Raw genomic sequence first — 20,305 nt, forward strand, 5'->3', positions numbered from 1 at the left:
GTACCTAAAATAACTTCAGTGAGATACTGTTCGGTTTGGTCACAGGCAAATATTGCAACTGAAATAAACATTAATTAAAAAAACAAAATTCCAACTTGGAAATACATACACTGTGATTATACTAAATCTCCCTTCCACTCTATATATATATATATCAAGCAGTGTTGTCAAGTGTGGAGCTTCAAGCTCCCATTTTCCTGGTACGTATTATGTATATAATAATAAAGCATTAATGTGCACTGGTCTCGGCACACACAGTAGTTAGTAAATGGAATGCACTAGGAAGTGGTGTGTTAGAGGCAGACTCCATACACAGTATCAAATGTAGATATGATAGAGCCCAGTAGGCTCGGAAATCTGTACACCTGTTGATTGACGGTTGAGAGGAGGAACCAAAGAGCCAAAGCTCATCCCCCACAAGCACAACTAGGCGAGTACACAACCACTTGGAGATAAACAGAATATGACAGGGAGAGAGAATAAGAACAGGGTGAAACAAAGGGGAGGAGTAGGCAATAAGAAACAAATGCTTGAATGATTTAGAATTAGGATTAACTCCAACAGTAGGAAAGAGGAAAACTGCAAATTACAATTTGGAAAGGAGAGAAAGGCAAAGAAGGGGGTGGGTTAAGGGTGAAAGGAGGGGAAGAGGAAAGGGGGAAGAGGGGGAGAAAGATGAAAGGGGAGAAGAGAGGAAAGAGGGAAGGGGAGAAGAGAAGAAAAGGGAGAGGAGAGGGAGAAAGGTTGAGTGAGTAGGTAGAGAGATCTGGCATGTTCAAAGATCTTCCTTTGAAATACTGTACCAGTCATCTCTGCCTCAGAGGGGGACCATCATGTTTTGCCGCCCTGCAGTGAGGCACTCGCGCCCAACCTGGGGCCAGATTCACGAAGCAGTTATGCAAGTACTCACGAACCTGTACAGCTTTTCTCAATCTTTTGCGGCTATGTTTAAAATTATTAAACAGCTACAGAGCTGCAAAGCACCAGGAGGCTGTTTATAACAATAACAACAGTTAATTGGAAAGTTTTCATGCTTGTAAACTGTTTAATAAATGTAACCAAAGCTGTCAAAGATTGAGGAAAGATGTAAACGTTCGTAAATACTTGCGTAACTGCTTCGTGAATCTGGACCTAGGTTACTATGGTCAGCTGACTTCCTCCCTACCTTCCCCTGCAGAGAAAAAGGGAGTAACTTGTAAAGAATGAGAGAAAATATTGCAATCTACATTGAAATTATCAACCGAGAGTTACATCACATCAGGCTTAGATACCCATGTGCATGGTAAATAAGCCTACACGTTCCAAGGAAGAGGAAATGTCCCCATTGTCTAGAAATCCCAAACACACCATCGAAACATTATCTAACACAGTGTACAGTTACAAAACAAAATAACATTTCAACTGAGATTTAACAGCACAGTTGTTGTTGTTAAACTCACTGGAATTAACTTTACTAAAGCCAATATATGAGCCATAAACACTTATCCACCACCTAAGCACGACAAAAAAAAAAGAGTAACACTTAGTGCAACATGAAACATGTACGGGTATATCACTGCAATTTTTCCTGTACTGTATATATGAAAGTGCTGAATCAATTATAAATGTACAATCATTTGAGTAAAGTTTTTTTTTTAATTTAGTTACCATTTATGCAACTTTTTGTGTAGTATACAACTACAAGCTCCAATTCTCTATACTGTACTAAATACAGGTAGGCCTGGTCGACGACCAGGCCACAAGGTTGCTAAGCCCCGAAATCACCTCAAGGTAACCAACAATGGTTTCAAGCTCAACAAGCCACAATATAGGATAGAAAACAGAAGATGCCTTTCCACCCAAAGGGTTATATGCCCATGGAGCTGCCTACCCACCAAAGCCGTTAATGCCAAAACACCTCTGTAATTCAAGATCCAGCTCGATAAAATCATCAGGACAAATAAGGGGGGGATCTTAAACAAACCCCTGGCTTCCTGTCCTCGTCAAGGTCACGTCCTTTCCTCTCAGGTCAATTCTGGTAAATTCTTGGCCAGAAAGGAGAGGGCTGTAAACGAAGAAAATGCAACTCCCAAGACCAAGAGAGCAAAACCCCAGCTTCCAAATGAGTGTGAAGCTCTCCAACCCAGTAACCAGAAGCAAAGTCAACAAAACTAATACTTTGAAGAAACAAACACAGGTCTTATTATGATTGTGACAACATTTTTTTGACAGCTCTCGTGGACTTGAGCAAGTAGAGCATGATCTTTTGTTTGTCGGGAGTCAATGCCCACTTCCTTTGCCTAACATGTCATTTGTTAGGCCTGGCAAATGTGTTTACTAGGTGGTTTCGAGTTAATTTTATCTCGCGTCCTTCGCCCTTCAGAACATATATTGGTATAATTCCCGTCCATCCAGGGTTCTGGAAATAACTTGTTTCAGGGTTACATTACATATACATTCTTGTACAGCCACTAGTACGCGTAGCGTTTCGGGCAGGTCCCTGGAATACGATCCCCGCCGCGAAGAATCGTTTTTTCATCCAAGTACACATTTTACTGTTGCGTTAAACAGAGGCTACAGTTAAGGAATTGCGCCCAGTAAATCCTCCCCGGCCAGGATACGAACCCATGACATAGCGCTCGCGGAACGCCAGGCGAGTGTCTTACCACTACACCACGGAGACAGTCACACCACCTAACACTTTCAAGCCCTCTCTTTTGAATGGTCTTCCATACAGGCATTTCTCATCAGACCTGCCAGATTGGTTCTTCAAGGTCAGTCACAATCTGACTGGCTGTGTATGATCCAAAGTCTTCAGCTGCGTCTGGTGGCAAGAAACCCAGCATTGGTAATGATTCTAAATCAATTTGCCACACTTTCAGCTCCATCCTTTGCAGCAATAGGTTGGTGTACAAAACCCTATGTAAAACTTGCAATAAATTTCCTCAGCCCTTGCAATAAATGGCCCTCAGGTAAATTTCAGGTAAATTTCTATGTTGGACAGAGAGGTAAGCACATACAGCTGAAATAAGAGGGCATAACTATAGTACCAAGAAAGGCCAACGTGTAGTCCACATTTTATAATTTTAATTGATTTAAATATTCAAAAATGAAAATTAAGTTTAACAAAATACATTTGAATTTGTTGTATACTATAAACAATTAATCACTTTCTCTACATGAATCAAATTAGCTACTTTAATTTAAAATTCAGCTGGAAAAATTCCTCATGAATAAATGAATTTTGGAGGGGAATTTTGACAAGTTGTTGGTCTCCATCAAGGCCACTTAAAATAGTGGCCCTCCAGTAAATCCCAGGTAAAGCCAGGTCAACACACCTCTTCTCATTTGGCTACAAAATAATTTATCACCAGATTTTGCCTAATTATGAGACCTACACTGATCTGACTCAAGCATAATGCTTTTTCACACTAGCAAATTCTTTTAATTCACAATGCTGATTCTATATACAGTACTGTATATTATTATTCTAACTACTGTATTCGTTATTTTATGTTGAGCTGAAAGTTACTGTGTGAGGGTCAAAGCTGTTGAGGAGAAAGCTAATATGGAGCTAACTGTGCGAAGAGAACACAATGAACACACCATCACCCAACACAGCTTATGGGAGCCGGTCGGCCGAGCGGACAGCACATTGGACTTGGCAGTAAAATAGGTACCTGGGTGTTAGTCAGCTGTCACGGGCTGCTTCCTGGGGGTGGAGGCTTGGTCGAGGACCGGGCCGTGGGGACACTAAAGCCCCGAAATCATCTCAAGATAACACTATCAAACATTTGCAACATCTATACGATAAATCTATTAGTGCGTGTAACATACATCGCATACTACTGACACGTCTCCATCACTACCACGCGACCAGATCTCGCTCATAATAGCAATGCCGCTGCTGAAGCCGCTGTTGGTGGTAATAAAATGGAGAGACGCTGCTAGTGATGGATTGCTTTAATACAACCTCTTTTGGTGACACTTGCTATCACCACCAAGATCCTCATAGACAGATACACGAAGATCTTGCGTCTTCTATCAACACCCTAGGTCAAGCCAATGGCACATACAGTAACTCTCTTTTCCCCAATTGTTCTAGTACGTAATATATACTGTATACTGGAACATCCAATCTAGGTGGAGCAGTATGCCACTACCAACACATTTAATACTCAAAAAACATCCTCTGTGACTAAATGTGTATGGCTGATGGTGTTACTAGAGTCTATTGACACGCTAGAAACTAGTGAGAGCTGCTGCGTGGAATACTGGGTGTTGTTGCATAATGTGTGGAGTATGAGGAAGGGTAAAGCCATGGCGGGGGGGTGTAAGGAGCACTGGCTCCCCTCCTACTACAACATGCTGCCATGCTTACCTCCACCACATCCACCTTACCACCCATCCCAGGAGCATTCTTTAGTGTGGCAGGATCATCAACAACTGGGGTATGATGCAGAACAGTACAGGATGCTCATTAAAAATGCTCAATATCTCAAAATAACACCAAATATAGCAGGACAAATTAGGATGCAGGTCCGGCTAGAAGGGTACATGTGCATTCCCGTTCTCTACGACTGGAAAGGATACCTCTCTCCACAGCCCTTTAGGCCAAGTTCAGGCCAGTAGAAGGGGGGGGGGGGATAGATAATGCTGCCCCTGCAACTCGTCACAGATCATGCCTGGGTATTCCTACCCAAACTATCCTCAATGGGACGCATGCAGAAATTCCATAATGTTTTATGAACGTATATAGGGCCACAACTGACATAATCCCTTTATTGCAGAACTATGATATCATGCCAGTTTTCCATGAACATTAGCTTTAAAAATATTGAAATTCAAAAGGTGGATCTGGTCATGCTCACAAAATTATATCTCGGGTATTTGCCATTTTCTTTACTTCAGGATATACAAAAGTTTTATGGTATGAGATGGCGACTGTGACTGCTTAAAAAAAAAAAGGGTGTCTGAAACTGGCTGTAAATTATCCGCAAATTGCAATGTCAAAACAATGACATTGTGAACATGTGCATACAAGCTGAAGTTTGGACAAGCTGGACAGAGTGTGGGGGGGGGGTGTGGGAGCGGCTACCAGTCTCCCACAAGTAGAACTCTTGCAGTTGATAGGAGGAAAGAGCGGTCAAGTATCACCTGGGGAGGCCTAGAGGGCCATGGGGAGAGGTAACCTCCCAGAGCAGCACATCACCCACCCTACCTGGTTTGCCTGCCGCCGCAGAAATTAGGAAAAAAAAAAAACAGGAAAAGCAGAGGTCAAGTCACACGGTTAAGAAGCGTAGATTAGAATCCAAACATATGTCTGCAAGTGGCGTTAAAGCCTGTGTTTGAATTAATATTGAAAAATAAACATATACCACACAGCATTTTTTAAAAAGAGTACAAAATATGGTTGAAGATTTTTAACTCTACTTAACAGTATCAGAAACAAGTAATTCATGATGTGCACAAAAATAAAGAGAGATAATATACAGTATTAGGAATTCTTCCACCAATTATAAGAGAATTGCCACCCTAGTCTAAATCACTATACTAATACCCACCAACCTATTACTGACCTGACCTCGTCACCCCCAGCACCTTGCTTGGCACGTCTATCATCCCCTCCTCCTAAGCACTATTTCTCTCCTCTCTCTCTTCATATTCCCCTGACCCCTAAGCTCAAGTTGCCTTGTCTCCTTATCCCCTTCCCCCTTGACCCCTAAGTTCAAGTTGCCTTGTCTTCTAATCCCTCCTTGACCCCTAAGCTCAAGTTGCCTTCTCCCAGCTCCTATATCTATTAGCTGGGAGGGGATTGATTGATTGATAAAGATTAAGCCACCCCAAGAGTTGGCACGGGCATGAATAACCCGTAAAAATGGGGAATGGTTGTATCATCCCTTAAATATATGATGCTCCTCAACCTCCCAACCCACTCAATATACTGCAATCATACTTATGTGTGTAATCACCACACTGTACATTCATATGTACAAATTACTGACGTACAACATATGTATATATGTATGTTTGTGGTGGGGGAAGTGTGTGTGTGTATTTACTATTCGTGCCTGCAGGATCGAGCTGTTGGCTCTTAGACCCTTCATTCTGCATTCCCTTTCATTCTCGCTTTATTTATTTTTAATTCTGTTCAGATTTCCTCCCTCAATTCAGCTTTTCCCTTCCCTCTACATTCATGCTTCGTGAACGAATTCCTTTCCACAGCTGGGTGCCAGCAGCCTACTGCTCCCGCCTGAGCTCAGAGTAAACACACAGATGCTTTCACCTACTTTCCAACCTCCCCCCAAAACAAACACACACACACACACACACACACACACACACACACACACACACACAAAAGCCACTTGGAACCTTGTGATGGTTTCAGGGCTTAACATCCACAATTACATATCACTCTTCCATCATAGTAAAAATCCTAATTCATCTGCTGATGTAAATATCAACTAGAAATATGTAACCTGTCTTCCCCTCATTCAAGACATTCACTTCCTCGCTCATTTCCTTGGATTCCAGGAGCAAAATCCTCCCGTTTCTTAAGATTCTCTTCCCAAGGCAGCCAATAATGTCTCCCTCCCGTCTCCGACGTCACTCTGGACGTTGATCCATGACGGTACCGTTGGCCTTAGGACTCTTGCAGCACCCACACACCTAACGCCACTATATTATTTGTACTGCTCCTGATATTCCCACGGCCTCTACCTTCCTGGAACACCGCCTCTACCCTCCTGGAACACTGCCTCTACCCTCCTGGAACACTGCCTCTACCCTCCTGGAACACCACCTCTACCCTCCTGGAACACCTCTGCCCTAGACCGCCACCTTCCTGGAACACTGCCTCTACCCTCCTGGAACACCACCTCTACCCTCCTGGAACACCTCTGCCCTAGACCCCCACCCTCCTGGAACACCTCTGCCCTAGACCGCCACCTTCTTGGAACACTGCCTCTACCCTCCTGGAACACCACCTCTACCCTCCTGGAACACCTCTGCCCTAGACCCCCACCCTCCTGGAACACTGCCTCTACCCTCCTGGAACACCACTACCCTAGACCGCCCGCCGCCATCCTGGAACACCGCCTGTACCCTAGACGACCATCACCACTCTCCTGGAACGCTGCCCCACCAACAAAACTCCCAGAACATTAGCCTTAACCCCCCTGTGGCACGACACAGCTGTGATGGCGAAGGACGTGGAGATCACCACTTATCTCTGGCATCTCCCAGAGCCGCAAGCACTCGTCTCCCTTCTCGGGCGAGAAGGGAGACTGTCCCCTAAGGTTCTGTCCCCTTAGGTTCTCCTCCTTTCCCCCCTCTCTCTCTCCCCCTTAGCTATTTCCCCTTCACCACTTCCCCTTCAACTGCTCCTCACCTTCTCTTCCTTAGCTGCCGCCCTTCCTTCTCCCCTTCCCCACCCCCTAGATACCTTCTGCATCATACCATTAGTGTTCCAGTTTTATCCATCGTCCAACACCACATTTAGCTAAGGACTCACCTACAAACTAACACTCTTACCTATAGATGGAGCCAAAGCTCTCTTTCTTAAAAGTTTGCTGAACCGTTAATATCACTAATTGTTATGAAGTAAGTAAATGAAGGCAATTGTTTTTCCTATATGGTACCTTAGAAGCACATGACAAATGAACCTTATTACTGATCGAATTTCTTAACCAGACTCTTGCATACAGTATCTTAAATCCTTAACATCTTACCACGCATGTGGTCTTTGCCACACTAAACTTAAATTTCGAAAAACTGCAAAAAAAAAATCCAATCAATTGGCGGAATTGATTCCCCAGGCTGTAATATGCATGAGATTTAGCTAATAATTCTGTTCCATTGTATGATGTTCACAATCAATCAATTAATCAATCAACAAATCTCTCTCTCCCTCTCCCTCCCTCTCCCCCTCTCCCCCTCTCTCCCTCTCTCCCTCTCTCCCTCTCTCTCTCTCTCTCTCTCTCTCTCTCTCTCTCTCTCTCTCTCTCTCTCTCTCTCTCTCTCTCCCTCTCTCTCTCTCTCTCTCTCTCTCCCTCTCTCTCCCTCTCCCTCTCCCCCCTCTCCTCCCCCCTCTCCTCCCCCCTCTCCCTCTCCCTCTCCCCCCTCTCCTCCCCCCTCTCCCTCTCCCTCTCCCCCCTCTCCTCCCCCCCCTCCCTCTCTCCCTCTCCCCCTCTCCTTCCCCCCCCTCTCTCTCTCTCTCTCTCTCTCTCTCTCTCTCTCTCTCTCTCTCTCTCTCTCTCTCTCTCTCTTCCTTCCTCATCTCCATACGCGAGCTCTAGCATCTCCCAGAATGGATTGACAATGGACCCAACGTCACCCCACAAGACCGGTTCCCTTCCCGACCCGACGGCGATTGGCTCTACCTAAGCCAATCACCGCTCGCCTAACTCTGTTTACTTCCTTATCTCCGCCAGTTTGTCTCCCTTAGCTCATTATATCTCGCTTCCTATTGCACACTTTCCCTTCTTTCCCAGCTTCCCCCCCCCACACTACAGCTTCCTACTAAACACAACAACAGTTGTGTGGTTCCAACCTTACTTTCATAACCCCGAGCCCGAGCACCCGGATACTATGCACATTCCATTCTTCTAACAAACCACACATACTCCAGGTAGTGCCTCGATTATGTATGAACTATCCCGAGAAACTGGAGGAGGAGGGCAGGGTCGACTGGGTACAAGGTATGGGTATAAGGACGGCATGGGTACGTCATGGGACCCCTATACCCATGCACAATGATATGCTGAAGATTACACAAGCTCAAGTCAGCCGGGGCCCCAATAGGACTCTCTCTAAGCACGGAGCTGGTAGCCCTCCTGCCTCTCAAAAGGTTTTATCATATTACGCTATTGTCCTTTCATTGTGTATTTGACAGGAACATTTGACGGAGACCATTACCTGCGCCAGGGTGGATGTGGGCTGCATGGCAAACTTTAGCTACCAGCTCTGTGTGGCACTCCAGACTCCTAGAGGGACTGGAAGGGCCTTGGGTTGTGTAACTTTGAGCACATCGTGGCCCATTGGTGAGACACGCATCTGGGGGTGACCCAGGACGCTGCTACGATCCCGCTGTCTTGCTACAAAGATCTTCTTAGATCATATTACAGGTAATGAGGCTTCATTGTGTTTTAAGTATCCTCCTTTCCTCAAAGTTTATATCTTATCCTAACTTCCACCCTCATCTCCATCACCCTTCTATTGTACCAGCTTCCCCCTCTTTTTCCTTTAAGATTTAATAGTCTAAGATTAAGTTCTAGCTCGTCTCCTTGGCCAGGATCTCTGCCTCCCTCCCTCCCCCGCACCCCCCAAGACAAGGGCCGCCCTGAGAACACCACAAGAGTACTTTTCTAGCTCGTCTCCTTGGCCAGGATCTCTGCCTCCCTCCCTCCCTCGCACCCCCCAAGACAAGAGCCGCCCTGAGAACACCACAAGAGTACTCACGTGCCGTCGATGTTGGGGATCTCCTTGCCATTGGGTCCGGACCACATCATCTCGGTGACCAGGCCGGGGTCCTCTACGTTGGCGGTGCAGGAGATGTAGACCCCTTCGTCTATCGCCTTCAAGATGTTGGCAGGCAGAAGTTCCAGCGACGGCTCCTGGGCCACGCTCACTGTTGACAAAGGAACACAATAATAATAATTTATTTGGGAAAAAATGCATACATAGTTGCAGAGTTACAGTACAAACATTCTGTTTGATTTAAAGATAGAGATAGTACATACAATACCTAAAGTCACTAGTACGCATAGCGTTTCGGGCAAAACAGAACAAATGTTCTCTAAAGCTTCATTAACCCCACGAATAATACAGAATACTTAATGAGATTGAAAGATTAGAAAACGAAAGATTAGAAAGATTAGTTGTCGAGACTGGCCTGGCTAGGGAGTAGAACAACTCGCAGACACGCTATCCAAGTAGGCTCTATGGCACAAGTCATTGTATTAGATAACCAGCGACTACAAACGCTCCTAGAGCTAAAGCTCGATCCTACAGGTACAAACAGGTCAGTACACACTCCAACTCCTCCTAGCGGTCGATCCTGGAACCATTATGATTTCTAAATTATGTGAATATCTTACCCGAAAGCAATGTTTGCTGGCGACCTGAAACTAATGACTGTAAAAACAGCGGATTGTACCTGGATGGTTATCTTGAGGTTATCTTGAGATGATTTCGGGGCTTTTAGTGTCCCCGTGGCCCGGTCCTCGACCAGGCCTCCACCCCCAGGAAGCAGCCCGTGACAGCTGACCCAGGTACCTATTTTACTGCTAGGTAACAGGGGCATAGGGTGAAAGAAACTCTGCCCATTGTTTCTCGCCGGCACCTGGGATCGAACCCAGGACCACAGGATCACGAGTCCAGCGTGCTGTCCGCTCGGCCGACCGGCTCCCTGAATAATACGGCTCCCAGATGGGGTTCTGGGAGTTGTTCTACTCCTTCAAGCCTGGACTTGAGGTGGACTGCAGAGAATTGCAAGAAGACCAACTCCAGCAGAGCCAGACAAATGTCTGCTGAGAGTTCAACTCAGACTGTGTGTAAACTATATGGTAATGAGCACAGATAGGTAGCCGGTCGGCCGAGCGGACAGCACACTGACTTGTGATCCTGTGGTCCCGGGATCGATCCCAGGCGCCGGCGAGAAACAATGGGCAGAGTTACTTTCACCCCTATGCCCCTGTTACCTAGCAGTAAAATAGGTACCTTGGTGTTAGTCAGCTGTCACGGGCTGCTTCCTGGGGGTGGAGGCCTGGTCGAGGACCGGGCCGCGGGGACACTAAAAAGCCCCGAAATAATCTCAAGATAACCTCAAGATACCACTTACGGGCTATTCATGCCCGTGCCACCTCTTGGGTGGCTTAATCTTCATCAATCATCAATCATCAATCAATCATCAATCAAGCATCAATCAATCATCAATCAATCATCATCAATCAATCATCAATCAATCAATCAATCATCAATTCATCGGGCTATTCATGCCCGTGCCACCTCTTGGGTGGCTTAATCTTCATCAATCATCAATCAATCAGAGGCACACGCAACAGGATAACATAAGACTGTATCCAAGTTAGCTGGAAAACATCAACACGGCATTGCCTATTTATTGCCTGCATCTACTTCCTCATCTCATGCAGGTCGGCGTTCAATCCCCGACCGTCCAAGTGGTTGGGCACCATTCCTTCCCCCCGTCCCATCCCAAATCCTTATCCTGACCCCTTCCCAGTGCTATAAAATCGTAATGGCTTGGCGCTTTCCCTTGATAATTAAAAAAAAATTACTTCATCACAATCGACTTGAGAATGGTCCAGGACGGACCGAAACGTCGTCGTCCCTTCACCTTTTAGTGTGTGGTCTAGTCAATATACAGCCTAGTGAGGCCCATAATAGAGTACACAGAACCGGTATGAATTCCTCACCTCCTGAAACACAAGTACATGAACAAATCCACAAGGGCAGTGATGAGGACTCGAACCTGCGTCCAGGAGCATCCCAGACACTGCCTTAATCGACTGCCTGGTTTGTGCCTCGGAGAGGTTACGGGATCCAGTAAGTTCAGTAGAACTTCGGTTTCAACCCTTTTAACCCTGTCGTAGCTCAGTCGATTAAGGTAGTGTCTGGGATGCTCCCGGACGCAGGTTCGAATCCTCGTCACGGCCCTTGTGGATTTGTTCATTTGATGCATCACGTTAGTGTGATCTCTGTGTGTGACAAGTACATGCATCAGCAAGACTACTAACTGGATTATGCTACGGGAACATATTAAGGAAACGCCCTCACAAGAGACTAAACAGAGGGGGGACATAATCACTGCATACAAGATTCTGAAGGGATCAGATACGAGGTGAACAACTGCAGCCAATTTAAAGCCAGAAAAGGCAATATTCATACTCTGTATGAATGCCGCATAGGTATAATTCACCGAAAGAAATGAAAACCACCTTCATACTTCCTTCTGTCCTTTTATCCATTCTTCTATCCATCCTCCGCTCTTTATCCCTCTCCTACCCCCAACCTCATCACCCTCCCCTTTCCCCCACAGAAGTATAATCCTGATTCAAATCCTCACTTCACCCCAAATCCGGATCAAACGCCCAGGCAAATATGTCCCCTGTACCGTACCATACCATAGCTATACATAACCTGTACCGTACCATACCATAGCTATACATAACCTGTACCGTACCATACCATACCTATACATAACCTGTACCGTACCATACCATAGCTATACATAACCTGTACCGTACCATACCATAGCTATACATAACCTGTACCATACCTATACATTACCCAGTACCATATACACTTTGTCTAACACCACAGACAATGAATTAATGTATACAAAACGAGACAAACCAGCGCTCGGTGCAATGTGATCTTCACAAAGCAGTTCAGGAAAACATGGCGAATAAAAACAGCCTGACGTGATTTGTCCAAAACGCCAGAGCTTTGACTGAAGGACCAACCCAGACGCCATGTGAGGCGTAAGGTAGGGGGGTTAGAGATTGATTGATGAAGATTAAACCACCCCAAGAGGTAGCACGGGCATGAATAGCCCGTAAGTGATACATTTTTTGAGAATGAATGTGACTTTTAGTCGTGAATTTAGAAAGGTGGAGGGGGGAGGGGGCTGTACTATGGAGGGATGAACAGGGCTAATTACAGGCTATTCATCTATTCATGCCACCTAAGCCAGTTCTTAGGTGGCTTAATCTTCAGGGTGTATAATCAGGGTGTATACGGAGGTGGGTGGCCACACTACGGAGGCTAAGGTGAACCACACTACGAAGGATTGGGTGGGCACCACTACAAGGGTGAGGGCGAGCTACTCTAGTGGCTGCAGGGTGATGTTTGGGGGGGGGGGGGGCAGGGAGGGTGATGACAGCATAAGACTTACATGCGATGATAAGAGCCACGTGAACGAGGAAGGCCATGGTGGGTGGCCGTGGGGTGGATGGGTGCGTGTGGCCACCTCAGACCCCACCAGCGTGGCCATGGATGTCCCCCTCCTCAACCCAAACCAACCTCACGCCAACACGTCAGCCCAAATCGCCATATCATATAACCGGTTCGAATAGCCGTACAGCCTTCTCGAAGGTTTTGACAACGCTTTAGTGTACAAGAGGTGGTCATCTGTCCCGTCTCTGAGGGGTTGATAGATTGGCAGCGTGGTGGTCTAGTAAGGCGGGACAGACAGGTGACAGAAGAACTTACACGCCATTAAGCTCAAGACGTCTACCAGGTAGGCCATCGTCACACCTGTGCAAATTTACACTCGTTAAGTAAACATCGAAGTCGATGCGAAGAGATACACGGAACATCGACGCTCCCGCGAAACGGGCGACGGGCGGCGAGTGACCCCGAGGGAGGCGAAGGCGGCCAAAGAGGAGCGCCCTCTAGTCCCAGCGACACTTCTACCTCAACTGTCCGGGCCAGCTCCCTGTGGCCCCCAGGACGCCCCCACGCACTCACGGATCCTTCACAACGCCTCTAAACCACTGATACTATTGACGTCTTCACCAACCACCTGGTCTCACGCCAAAGGAATACTCCAGAGCGACGCTGGGTTTTGATTGGTCAGCTGCACGTGCTTCAGCTCGATTGGTGGGAGGGGACAACAAGTGGCTCTTGGCTCCACGGTTGCCCACGTTTCAAAAAAACAAAAGAGTGATGACGAACACTAGAGTCAACGCGTTTACCTCCGATGTTGTCGATAAATACCCCACAGCATCTTGCCGCGCGCGGCGCGACTCTGCTACTCGCGGCGCGACAGAAATAAACCTCAAAATATTACTTGCTACCAAGTCATGAAGAAGTGAACTTAAGATCGTTTCAAACTGTCAACATTGCACCTTGTGGGTTTTCCCCAGACATACATAACTACGTCTTAATCCTCCAGCCACCAAAGTCTGAGATAGTCACCCCACGCCACAGGCTTACGCCCGTCTCCTCCGGCACTATAGACTGACGGAGACAAAAGTCTGAGAAAATCTGTCTGTCTAAAACTGGTGGCCTTCCGCGCCTCACAATCAGGATCCAGGTGTTAGCTCTTGGACCCCGCTTTTCTAACCGTCGGTTGCCATATCAACCGACTCCCAACCTATTTTTCCTTAATCATATCTACTACATATATTTTCTCCCATACACACATATTCCCAGAATGCAATCTGTCTAATTCCCAGGCACCTATTACTGCTAGGTGAACAGGGACATCAGGTGATAGAAGGGTCGATTCTGGGAAGGGGGAAGGGAATGGAAGCTGGGAAGGCATGGCATAACATGGAAGGGGGAGAAGAGACTAAGGAACCAGGCAGGCAGGTAGGGAACCTAAGATAAAAGAGGGCGCCACTCTAGGTGCTTCACGCCCACAAGAGCCTCACGCCCCTCCTCTCATCCCTCCCCCCCGCACTCAATATCCCCCCCCCCGCACTCAATATTATCCCCCCCCCAACTCTTCCACACAATACGGTCATGATTGTGTTGTGTGAGGAGCAGCGTTGGGGCTCCACACTCGTATCAGTTACCTAACCCCCACCAACCCCACTCCCCTCCCGAGGGTAGGAATAGCCTAAGCTACTCTACCCCATGTTGTTGTTGTTGTTTAAGATTCAGCTACTGGGAACTAAAAGTTCCAAGTAGCACGGGCTATGGTGAGCCCGTAATGGATTTACCTGCCACAGGAGCGGATCTGAAAAGATCTGAACATTCATATCACGCCAAAATTCCCCCCCCCCCTCCCCCCCCCCCTTCCTGAAGCCCACATTATAAAGGATATATTCAGTAGATCATGTCGTAGCTCAGTCGATTAAGGCAGTGTCTGGGATGCTCCCGGACGCAGGTTCGAATCCTCGTCACGGCCCTTGTGGATTTGTTTATATTCAGTAGCATATGCTAGGTTGGCCAGCATAATAAACGCCTTTAGAAATTTGTATAGGCAATCATTCCGAACCTTGTATACCACAAGGGAGATTCAAGGGAGCCGGTCGGCCGAGCGGACAGCACGCTGGGCTTGTGATCAACCCCCACCAGCACACCTAGGCGAGTACACACAAAATCGAAGCGGACAGTGCTCGAGTGTCTGTGTGTAGGGCCCGGGTTCGAGTCTCGGCCGAAGCAGAAAGAAATGTAGTTTATCAACATATCCTTGCATAAAATACAATTTAAATGTGTTGATATACCCGCAGGTATACTGTGATTTTATCAATGACCTAGTTCAGCCTTGAGAACAACCCAGCGGGTTTTCTGCCTATTGGGGAGTGTTGTGCATGCTGCTATGGCGGTGTGTCCACTCACAGGATGAGTGGCGCTGCCCAATACTGTCACTATGGCGGTGTGTCCACTCACAGGATGAGTGGCGCTGCCCAATACTGTCACTATGGCGGTGTGTCCACTCACAGGATGAGTGGCGCTGCCCAATACTGTCACTATGGCGGTGTGTCCACTCACAGGATGAGTGGTGCTGCCCAATACTGTCACTATGGCGGTGTGTCCACTCACAGGATGAGTGGTGCTGCCCAATACTGTCACTATGGCGGTGTGACCACTCACAGGATGAGTGGCGCTGCCCAATGCTGTCACTATGGCGGTGTGACCACTCACAGGATGAGTGGCGCTGCCCAATACTGTCACTATGGTGGTGTGTCCACTCACAGGATGAGTGGCGCTGCCCAATACTGTCACTATGGCGGTGTGACCACTCACAGGATGAGTGGCGCTGCCCAATACTGTCACTATGGCGGTGTGACCACTCACAGGATGAGTGGCGCTGCCCAATACTGTCACTATGGCGGTGTGTCCACTCACAGGATGAGTGACGCTGCCCAATACTGTCACTATGGCGGTGTGACCACTCACAGGATGAGTGACGCTGCCCAATACTGTCACTATGGCGGTGTGACCACTCACAGGATGAGTGGCGCTGCCCAATACTGTCACTATGGCGGTGTGTCCACTCACAGGATGAGTGACGCTGCCCAATACTGTCACTATGGCGGTGTGTCCACTCACAGGATGAGTGACGCTGCCCAATACTGTCACTATGGCGGTGTGTCCACTCACAGGATGAGTGGCGCTGCCCAATACTGTCACTATGGTGGTGTGTCCACTCACAGGATGAGTGACGCTGCCCAATACTGTCACTATGGCGGTGTGTCCACTCACAGGATGAGTGGCGCTGCCCAATACTGTCACTATGGCGGTGTGACCACTCACAGGATGAGTGACGCTGCCCAATACTGTCACTATGGCGGTGTGACCACTCACAGGATGAGTGGCGCTGCCCAATACTGTCACTATGGCGGTGTGTCCACTCACAGGATGAGTGGCGCTGCCCAATACTGTCAGCCGAGTCATATTTATCGTGAATATCTTTAGGATAAACTAAAAGTTCCAATTTTTATGTCGTCTCGATCCAAAACCTCCAAAGAAACCTAACCTTAATCTTACTTACTATACCTGATCAACCAGGCTGTGACTCGTACGTCAGGCTGCGAGCAGCCGCGTCCAACAGCCTGGTTGATCAGTCCGGCAACCAGGAGGCCTGGTCGACGACCGGGCCTCGGGGACGCTAAGCCCCGGAAGCACCTCAAGGTAACCTCAAGGTAAGGTACTCAAAGTAGCCATAGCAAGAGGGCTTGTAAGACTAGCAAACATAGCACACTAAGGACCTTATGACCTACGAGGAGAGACTACGGGAATTAAACTTCGCTGGAAGACAGAAGAGTTAGGGGGGACATGATCACCACATTCAAGATTCTCAAGGTAATCGATAGGGTAGATAAAGACAGGCTATTTAACACACGGGGCACACGCACAAGGGGACACAGGTGGAAACTGAGTGCCCAAATGAGCCACAGAGATATTAGAAAGAACTTTTTTTAGTGTCAGAGTGGTTGACAAATGGAATGCATTAGGAAGTGATGTGGTGGAGGCTGACTCCATACACAGTTTCAAGTGTAGATATGATAGAGCCCAGTAGGCTCAGGAACCTGTACACCTGTTGATTGACTGTTGAGAGGCGGGACCAAAGAGCTAGAGCTCAACCCCCGCAAATACAACTAGGTGAGTACATTAGTGTTGTGGATCTTGAGACGACAAAGACGCCTGGTGACAGCTGGCAGCTTCTTGAGCCTCGTTTTCTCTCGCTACGAACCAGAGAAAACGTAATCGCTTTAGAATGATGCCAACAGTAACTAAAGAAACCCAGACGAATTGAATCTGGAACTAATAATTTACTACCATATCTCCCAGTACCGTGGAGGGGTCCCGCTCTTGCCCAATATGTATAACTACTGGCCATATGGGTTCCCATCGTTGCCGATATGTAGCTTATTATATGCATACATATCGGGGTTTCTTCTGAGACAAACTAATCCTCCACAAATGTGTTATTGTGTTATATATTTACTGCTAGAACAGGTTATCTTGAGATGATTTCGGGGCTTTAGTGTCCCCGCGGCCCGGTCCTCGACCAGGCCTCCGCCCCCAGGAAGCAGCCCGTGACAGCTGACTAACACCCAGGTACCTATTTTACTGCTAGGTAACAGGGGCATAGGGTGAAAGAAACTCTGCCCATTGTTTCTCGCCGGCGCCTGGGATCGAACCCGGGACCACAGGATCGCAAGTCCTGCATAATAAATGAACTGAACTAAACTACAGGTAGTGTTTTTACGTTAGAATTAACGTATCAAATACACCCTACGATTAAAAACCAGTTGCCGCGTAAATATCCACATTTTCTATGCCCTGGATAAGCTGGGGTTTCTGGATAGGTTGTAAGTTCCTAGTTTGATTAGGATGTTGAATTTTTGTACGTGGCCCAAAATCAATAGCGGAGTGAGGGGGGGGGGAATTACTGGAGGTAAGAGCCAAATACCAGACTGATTAAAAGTGTAGTTACAGGATGAGAGCTACGCTCGTGGTGTCCCGTCTTCCCAGCACTCTTTGTCATATAACGCTTTGAAACAACTGACGTACTTTTAGTGCTCTACGAAATAAAAACCGCAAAACGATGCTAAAAGCCTCATCGCTGAACATTTCAAATATTTCTTCCATATATCATTACTAAAAAAATCTCTACCATTACATCCGGGAGCCGGTCGGCCGAGCGGACAGCACGCTGGACTTGTGATCCTGTGGTCCTGGGTTCGATCCCAGGCGCCGGCGAGAAACATTGGGCAGAGTTTCTTTCACCCTATGCCCCTGTTACCTAGCAGTAAAATAGGTACCTGGGTGTTAGTCAGCTGTCACGGGTTGCTTCCTGGGGGTGGAGGCCTGGTCGAGGACCGGGCCGCGGGGACACTAAAAAAAGCCCCGAAATCATCTCAAGATAACCTCAAGATACATCCCCTACTCCACTATTTTTATAATTAACCCTATGCAATGTCTCTTAACTTTTCTTTCACTTAATATTTCACTTAATTCACCAGTATAATATGCCAACAACTGGTCAGCAACTTCCAAACTAAATCTAATTTATCTAAATCTAAATTAACGGAAATGTGGGATAAGTATTTCAATTTTGAAAGAGGTCATGAATACTGCTAACCGGAAGTGACGCCACGGCGATTTCAGCATGACTGCCTCCAAACTTATCATACTATTCGAAGCTTTTTCCAAGACGCTAGGCGCTTATAATTTAGACAAAAGCACGTAGGATAAAAGAAGTATGGAGTCTTCCTCGGTTCCTCCACACATAACAATGCCTAGAGCCAGGCAAAGCGCCCCGCCCGACAAGAGCAGATGCTGTGAGCGTGTACCGTGTGAGAAACTGTGATGATATCTGCATGATTTTGTTGATTGATGAAGATTAAGCCACCCAAGAGGTGGCACGGGCATGAATAGCCCGTAAGTGGCATTTTTGAGCCATTACCAGTATCAAGAGCTGATGCTGGAGATCTGTGGAGGTGCGACTGCACCCTGCGTGACGGGAGATGTCTCCAGTGATGATTTTGTTAATGAAGTGGTAATTTTGAGACCTGGCAGGCAGGCGGGCAGCTGGGAGGGCTGGACAGGAAGGCGCCAGTCCTCTCCCCAAAGGGAAGACAGGCCCTAAGGCTATCTTGAGATGATTTCAGGGCTTTTTTTTTTAGTGTCCCCGCGGCCCGGTCCTCGACCAGGCCAATACCCCCAGGAAGCAGCCCGTGACAGCTGACTAACACCCAGGTACCTATTTTACTGCTAGGTAACAGGGGCATAGGGTGAAAGTAACTCTGCCCATTGTTTCTCGCCGGCGCCTGGGATCGAAGCCAGGACCACAGGATCACAAGTCCCGCGTGCTGTCCGCTCGGCCGACCGGCTCCCTGGTTCACTCACAATATTCTCTCTCCTTGTCACTCCCTACAAAATACAAATATTTTGCCCTAGTTCAAGTATGTTTATTGAGATAAGAAAGAAATACATCTCAAAGGGATAGAGTAGCTTAGGCTATTTCTAATCCCCCTTATTTTGCCCTAACCAGAAACGTACGTACCCAAGCAACCCACCTAACTTGTCGTAGCCTTAGTATTAAACAATACCAAGTCTTAACCCTATGTGCCTGAATGTGTATCATCAAGAACCCCTCATAAAACACTAATTCTGCTCTCACACAACTCAACCCTATCATACAGGCGATGAGTCACAATAACGTGGCTGAAGTATGTTGACAATCGACTTGAGAATGGTCCAGGACGGACCGAAACGTCGTCGTCCCTTCAACTTCTAGTGTGTGGTCTGGTCAACCCTATCATATCTCGCATACTCAACCCCTTAACATTTCTCTCGAATTCCCGTTAATTACACTTAAGAATTAAGTGTTAGTTACACTAATATGATCAGACAAGGCAACAGCCCGCCGCTTAAACTTTGCCTAACATCAAATTTAGAAAATGACTTCTATTTCAAATATCCTTCGTGGATTTGACACATTTGAATTTCCACTAATCTACCCAGCAATCTATTGGAGACTTGTGTCTGGTAACTGCCAATTGGACCCTTATTAACGGCTCCCAGAGGGACATTATGTCGAAACCTGCACGTATTGGAGAAAAAAAAAAAAAAAAAATATATATATATATATATATATATATATATATATATATATATATATATATATATATATATATATATATATATATATATATATATATATATATTTTGGTAGCAGTCTTTCCTGTAGACATATATTATTAAATATGACCGAAAAAGTAAGATTAATAATTCTAACACGAATTTTCTCAATCTTTCGTACATTACGCTTCACTGTTGGAGGTAAATAAAAAATCACTTCTCCAAAATTCATTTTTATTTCTAGTCTGACGCGACA

At 46.7% G+C, this 20,305-nt stretch overlaps 1 protein-coding gene across 11 annotated transcripts in view; it reads right to left on the reverse strand.

Annotated features, from left to right (window-relative positions):
* The window catches only part of LOC123771456 (fasciclin-2), a 244,507-nt gene that overhangs the window by 50,687 nt on the left and 173,515 nt on the right, over window positions 1-20,305 (reverse strand). For 10 of the 11 annotated variants that reach the window (XM_069313709.1, XM_069313708.1, XM_069313712.1 and 7 more), the window contains exon 3: window positions 9,442-9,610. In XM_069313709.1, coding sequence (XP_069169810.1) covers window positions 9,442-9,610 — 169 coding nt within the window. Of the gene's footprint in view, window positions 1-9,441; window positions 9,611-12,898; window positions 13,128-20,305 lie in introns of those variants that run through there. The other variant, XM_069313707.1, reaches the window with a different exon arrangement.

This window comes from Procambarus clarkii, chromosome 76 (assembly GCF_040958095.1).
Source record: "Procambarus clarkii isolate CNS0578487 chromosome 76, FALCON_Pclarkii_2.0, whole genome shotgun sequence".
Classification (NCBI taxonomy): domain Eukaryota; kingdom Metazoa; phylum Arthropoda; class Malacostraca; order Decapoda; family Cambaridae; genus Procambarus; species Procambarus clarkii.